Source organism: Bison bison, unplaced genomic scaffold (genome assembly GCF_000754665.1).
Source record: "Bison bison bison isolate TAMUID 2011002044 unplaced genomic scaffold, Bison_UMD1.0 scf7180017864383, whole genome shotgun sequence".
Taxonomy (NCBI): domain Eukaryota; kingdom Metazoa; phylum Chordata; class Mammalia; order Artiodactyla; family Bovidae; genus Bison; species Bison bison.
In genome coordinates, this window is record NW_011494955.1 from 965,011 (window position 1) to 972,061 (window position 7,051).

Here is a 7,051-nt window from a genome sequence, read left to right on the forward strand (position 1 = left end):
GCGTGAGGGCTTCTCATGGTGGCTCTCTTGTTGCCAAGCACAGGCTGTAGGGCTCAAGGGCTTCAGTACTTGTGGGTTGCAGTCTGTAGAGTGTGGGCATGTAGCATCTTCTCAGACCAGGGATCAAATGAGTGTTCCATGTATTGCAAGGTGGATTCTTTTTTTTTGTTGTTTTGTTTTGTTTTCAAATAAAATATTTTATTCAAGTTACCAAATTTGAGGAGTTATGTTGGGCTTGAAGAAAAAGGCCAAGTTAAAAAATGGAAATAAACTTTTCATTTGGTGGAAGCTGAAACCCATGTATACATTCTAATCAAAGATTTGTCTCATGTTGCATTTTTCAAGTTTTTAGAGTCTACCAGGTCAAACCCTTTGCTGCCTTCGTGGCTTTTACTTTGCTTTTTCCCTTTTCTCTCTCGCTTTGCTTTCAGCCTTTTCCTTTGCCTCTGGTTCATCCATATGGGGTACTGCCCATGCTGGTCTAGAAGAGTCTTTTTGTTTCTCTTAATATCAGTCTCCATTTTCATGTCATCTGTTTCATCCTTCACCACACACTGCGTTTTCTCTTGACAATGTTTGGGTTCCACCATAGTTGCTATCTCTTGAACGTCTTTCATTAAAACATCACCATCTATTTTAAGAATACTTTTAAGTCTGCTGAGCTCCTTTGGGGCATTCTTTTTTCTCTTTTCAGCACGCATCTTCCTTTTCACTTACTCCATAAACTTTTAGCCATATTTTACCTGCGAAAACCCAGGAATTCAAATAACGCACGATGCTCAAGCCGCCTGAATTCCTGCAAGGTGGATTCTTAACCACTGGGCCATCAGGAATGCCCCAAACTTTGTTTTTGTTCCTGAGACTTTTCACTTTCTTTTTCACAAGTTTGTATATTGAGGTACACCTTTATTAACAGTCACCATTTTCATATTTCATTCATTTGAAATTGCAGTGTATATTGAAGAATAGGGCTTCCCTGGTGGCTCAGACTGTAAAGAATCTGCCTACCAATGGAGAAGACCCGGGTTTGATCCCTGGGTTGGGAAGATCTCCTGGAGAAGGGAGTGGCAACTCACTCCGGTATTCTTTCCTGGAAAATTCCATGGGCAGAGGAGCCTGGCAGGCTACAGTTCATAGGGTTGCAAAGAGTCAGACACGACTGAAGCAACTGAGTGCACACACAGATTGAAAAACCTTACAGTTGCCCAGCTTCAAGACCAAAGAGCCCAGAGACAACAGTGGTTTAATGGACAGGGGATCTTACCCAAAGCAAGGTCCTGAAGAGATACACCTACCATGGCCCACAGACAGCGGGCAGGATGTGGCAGCAGTCTTTTTTTTTTTTTTAACTGGGAATGAGAGGGAGGTTACCTGCTTTAGGGGGGATTGACGTGAGGTTGACTCATTGATTCCTCAGTTTGACTCCGACTCCATATCCTGAACACAATTCTATGGACTGCTTCTTTCATGTCTCATGTACAATTGTGTGTCATTCCCTCCAATAAAGTGAACAAGAACTTCACCATCACTTCTGTGTTTTCAGGTTTTTGGTGTGGAACCCAGGATGGAGATACACCTTCTGAACAGAGCGAATCTGCAGAAGGAGTGTCACAAATTAGCACTCCCAGGGTAGGTTCATCTTCTGAGAATGTCCAGTCCTGTAAGACATGTACCCCAGTTTTGAGAGACATTTCACATTTGACTGAAGAGCAAAGAAATATTAATAAAAGTGGACAGAAAGCATACACATGTGGGACATGTGGGAAACAATTCTTTTTCACTGCAAACATTCAACAGCACCAGATGCAGCACATTGAACAGAAATCCTTCCAGTTTGGTATGGGGAGCCCCACATTTTTGAAGAGCTGCATGATGCATGGAAGAGAAAATCTCTCTCCCAAAATGGAGATAGCGAACAACTTTGTGGCCAGCATGGAACTTCAGCAACAGGAAACTAGTACCAGGAAGAAACAAAACAACAATAAGGAGTGTGAAGCTGTTTTTCACAGTGGAAAAAGTCATCAGAGCTGGAAAGAAGGCAAGATAGTCTCCAGCCACATAGACATACTTGTTGAGGATGAGGGAGTCCTCACTAGTGAAGGGTTTTGTGAGTTCAGCAAACATAGGAAAGCCAGCACCCAAAAACTTAACCTTATTCACCAGAAAGTTCACACTGAGGAAGGGCCTTATGAATGCAGCCAATGTGGAAAATTTTTTAGCCACAGATTCCGTTTCCTTGCCCATCAGAGTTCGCTGTGCAGCAAGGCTTTATGACTGCAATGAATGTGGGAAATCCTTTAGCCGAAGGAAGAACCTCACTGCCCATAGGAAAATCCACAGTGGTGAAAATGCTTATGAATGCAAGCAATGTAATAAATCTTTCACCCAAAAGTTCAACTTAATTGAACATCAGAGAGTTCACACTGGAGAAAAACTTTATCAATGCAGCCAATGTGGAAAATCTTTTGCCCATAAATCCAGTTGTCTTGCACATCAAAGAGTTCACACTGGAGAAAGGCCTTATGAGTGCAGTGAATGTGGGAAATCTCTTACTAATAGGTCATCCCTCTCTTATCATCTGAGACTTCACACTGGAGAAAAGCCATATGAGTGCAATGAATGTGGGAAATGTTTTACTACTAGATCTATGCTTTGTAATCATCAGAGAGTACACAGTGGAGAAAGACCTTTTGAATGCAGCGAATGTGGGAAATTCTTTAGTCGAAATGAGCAACTCAGTGACCATAAGAATGTTCACACTGGAGAAAAGCCTTATGAGTGCAATAAATGTGAGAAATCTTTTACTAGTAGCTCCAGTCTTCAACATCATCAGAGAGTTCACACTGGAGAAAAGTCTTATGAGTGCAATAAATGTTGGAAATCTTTTACTGGTAGCTCCAGCCTTCGTTATCATCGGAGAGTTCACACTGGAGAAAGGCCTTACAAGTGCAGTGAATGTGGCAAATCTTTTGCTGCTAGGACTGGGCTCCGGTATCATGAGAGAGTTCGCAGTGGAGAAAGGCCTTATGAGTGCAGTGAATGTGGGAAATCTTTTACTGGTAGCTCCAGCCTCCGTCATCATGAGAGAGTTCACAGTGGAGAAAGGCCTTATGAGTGCTGTCAATGTGGGAAATTATTTTCTGGTATTTCCAGCCTTCATTATCATTGGAGAGTTCACAGTGGAGAAAGACCTTATGAGTGCAGTGAATGTGGGAAATCTTTTATTGATAAGTCAAGCCTTCGTCGTCATCAGAGTTCACATTGAAGAAAGATCTCTTTGAGTGCAGTGAATTTGGGGAATCATTTACTCAAATACAGCTTCTCGATATCCATAGGCAAATTCACATTGCAGAAAAACTTTATGAGAGCCGCTGCTGCTAAGTCGCTTCAGTCGTTTCCGACTCTGCGACCCCATAGATGGCAGCCCACCAGGCTCCCCTGTCCCTGGGATTCTCCAGGTAAGAACACTGGAGTGGGTTGCCAGTTCCTTTTCCAATGCATGAAAGTGAAAAGTGAAAGTGAAGTCGCTCAGTCGGGTCCGACTGTTTGCGACCCCATGGACTGCAGCCTACCAGGCTCCTCCGTCCATGTGATTTTCCAGGCAAGAGTACTGGAGTGGGGTGCCATTGCCTTCTCCAGTAAGAGAGCTAGGATTGTGATAAGGCTTATCCAAAGGTGCCACTTGAGTAAATACCAGAGAGTTCACATGGGAGAAAGGGCCTCGTGAATATAGCAAATGTGGACAGCAGTGATGGAGGAGTTTGAGGTGGTAACAGTGGGAAAAACTGATGTAGTTACTGTGCATCAAATGGATCCTCTTTTGTGGAAACTGAGACAAAGAGAGGATGCATCGTTTGCGTGTGATCTCCCAGCAATGAACGGGGATCTGGGATTCAGCATCAGGTTGCCTGGTTCAGGGTTTGAAGAGTCTGGTCACTTCACTCCTTACCCCCCGCCCAGCCCCACCCTCAGGTTTGGGGACTAAAGAACACCTTGATTATCCTGATATTTCTTCCCTCCTTAATCCTCCTGCCCCATGAGTCCTGCTCATACCCCAGCCCCATACTGATGGACAGGAGTATCTTTTTCTCTGGCACCCAACATTGATGCCTTTCACCTAAATGACATTTATCTACCCAACAAAACTAATGCTGTGATTCTATTATTATTTGCCATTTGTGAAAGAAGGGGTGTCCAGCTTAGGCAGAGGAACTTCCACAAGAGCTCACTACTGCCAGACCTTTCATGAGAGCAGTTCCTCTACACTGCACATGTCAACTGGCATCTCTTCTGCCCCTCAGAGCAGGGCCTCCATTTGCTGTAAACTACTCACATGAACTACCCACACCTGACATATTTATTTCCACCAGGGCCCCCCAGTGCACATCTTCCTATAAACACTCCTGTTTGGGAAGTTCTTCACTGGGACAGCAGCACTGAGGCAGGCACTCCGGACGGGGTCATGGGTGTCAACCCAGCCTTGGCACTGCTTTCACCGCCATATGCAGTGATTGGTTTCAGATATCCTGTTTATCTTTTCATATCCTCACATCAGGTGTCCGTGTTGCCCTGTTATGCAGTTGACCCAATCAGTGTTCTGGGAATTGTGAGGGACTCTGACAGACTAATGTGGCCCTCACATGGCCTGGTGCACAAGGCTCTTCCTAACCCCTTTACTCCTTGTCTCACTGCTTTCTACCACCACTTCCTGAAAAATGTTAAGTCACCAACTAATGATTGTTAATTAACAAGAATTTACCCACCTCTCTTTGGGACCTACACTTCAGCAGCCTAGCTTAAAAACTAAGACTGAATGCATGCAGACACCTCCAGTGAAGACTGTAAAACCCACTGTGAAATCATTTTAATTGCATTTCTCTCAGGATTCTTGCGGAGAAGGCGATGGCACCCCATTCCAGTACTCTTGCCTGGAAAATCCCATGGATGGAGGAGCCTGGTGGGCTGCAGTCCTTGGGGTCATGAAGAGTCGGACACGACTGAGCAACTTCACTTTCACTTTTCACTTTCATGCATTGGAGAAGGAAATGGCAACCCACCCCAGTGTTCTGGCCTGGAGAACCCCAGGGACGGGGGAGCCTGGTGGGCTGCCGTCTATGGGTCCCACAGAGTCGGACACGACTGAAGCAACTTAGCAGCAGCAGCAGCAGCAGCAGGATTCTTGATTTGAGTTTTGTTTCTTTTTCATGTGTCTATTTCTTTTTTTCTTAACTTATGCATCTTGTTTGGATGAATTTCTATTTGTATATTTTGTCTTCCTTTATTTTGTTAGATTTGGGTATTTTTTCTCTTGACAAGTAGGAGATCAGCCAAACATCAAAGACATATGTGAGATTTCACCCATTCACCAATGGTGACCAAAGTCAGTGACTTCTTTTCTCAATGTAATTGTAATCTGGAATACTGAAAGAATATGTTCTATATTTTTTCTCAGTTTTATACTTTGCATAGTGCAATGGCCATATACATTATACACGTTTAGGATAAATCTGAATTATTAACATATGCTACCTCAGTCTTAAGTCCAGACTTTCAGTTACATAGTAGATTAGTCTCTGCTTTGTAGTGCCTGCCAATATCTGTGGTGTAAATATTCCCACCATAGCCAAAGTCAAGTTGCCAACATAATGTCACTGGAATTGGGAAACATTGTCAATAGCCCACCATTGTCTTCTTTATTTACCATTACAGATATAGTAGCCACAGATAATTTTAAGAATGTAGTTCATAAACCATAGCAGAATGATTATAAAAAGAAAAGTTTTGTATATTTGATTTTAAAATGGTGTCATGGATGTGGAGTTGACTTACAATAAATTGCATGTATTTAAAGTGTACAACATTTTTTTTGTATTTGTGTGATGTATAATTCTAGATATGTCATTAAATAACTTCTTAGAATACATTTTTCATTAAAAAAATTTTTTTTGGCTGTAGTTAGTCTTTTTTGCTGCTCATGGGCTTTTTTTTTTTAAAACAGGTTTTAAATTTTATTTTATTTTTAAACTTTACAATATTGTATTAGTTTTGCCTAATATCGAAATGAATCCGCCACAGGTATACCCGCGTTCCCCATCCTGAATCCTCCTCCCTCCTCCCTCCCCTACCCTCCCTCTGGGTCATCCCAGTGCACCAGCCCCAAGCATCCAGTATCGTGCATCGAACCTGGACTGGCGACTCGTTTCATACATGATATTATACGTGTTTCAATGCTATTCTCCCAAATCTCCCACCCTTTCCCTCTCCCACAGAGTCCATAAGACTGATCTATACATCGGTGTCTCTTTTGCAATCTCGTACACAGGGTTATTGTTACCATCTTTCTAAATTCCATATATATGCATTAGTATACTGTATTGGTGTTTTTCTTTCTGGCTTACTTCACTCTGTATAATAGGTTCCAGTTTCATCCATCTCATTAGAACTGATTCAAATGTATTCTTTTTAATGGCTGAGTAATACTCCATTGTGTATATGTACCTCAGCTTTCTTATCCATTCATCTGCTGATGGGCATCTAGGTTGCTTCCATGTCCTGGCTATTATAAACAGTGCTGCGATGAACATTGGGGTACACGTGTCTCTTTCCCTTCTGGTTTCTGCACAACAAAGGAAACTATTAGCAAGGTGAAAAGACAGCCTTCAGAATGGGAGAAAATAATAGCAAATGAAGCAACGGACAAACAACTAATCTCAAAAATATACAAGCAACTCCTACAGCTCAACTCCAGAAAAATAAATGACCCAATCAAAAAATGGGCCAAAGAACTAAATAGACATTTCTCCAAAGAAGACATACAGAGGGCTAACAAACACATGAAAAGATGCTCAACATCACTCATTATCAGAGAAATGCAGATCAAAACCACTATGAGGTACCATTTCACGCCAGTCAGAATGGCTGCGATCCAAAAGTCTACAAGCAATAAATGCTGGAGAGGGTGTGGAGAAAAGGGAACCCTCTTACACTGTTGGTGGGAATGCAAACCTAGTACAGCCACTATGGAGAACAGTGTGGAGATTCCTTAAAAAAC

The 7,051-nt window shown here is 42.5% G+C and overlaps 1 protein-coding gene across 1 annotated transcript; it reads left to right on the forward strand.

Moving 5' to 3' along the window:
- Positions 1 to 1,131: 1,131 nt before the first annotated feature.
- LOC105001414 (zinc finger protein OZF-like) lies at positions 1,132 to 3,366 on the forward strand. Its single transcript, XM_010857668.1, has one exon. The coding sequence runs from the start codon at positions 2,078 to 2,080 to the stop codon at positions 3,263 to 3,265; it is 1,188 nt and encodes a 395-aa protein (XP_010855970.1). The 5' UTR covers positions 1,132 to 2,077; the 3' UTR covers positions 3,266 to 3,366.
- The last annotated feature ends 3,685 nt before the right edge of the window (positions 3,367 to 7,051 follow it).

What these genes read in the sequence shown, in the direction of transcription:
- LOC105001414 (XM_010857668.1), top strand. Translation starts at nt 2,078, where the DNA reads ATGAGGGAGTCCTCACTAGTGAAGGGTTTTGTGAGTTCAGCAAACATA.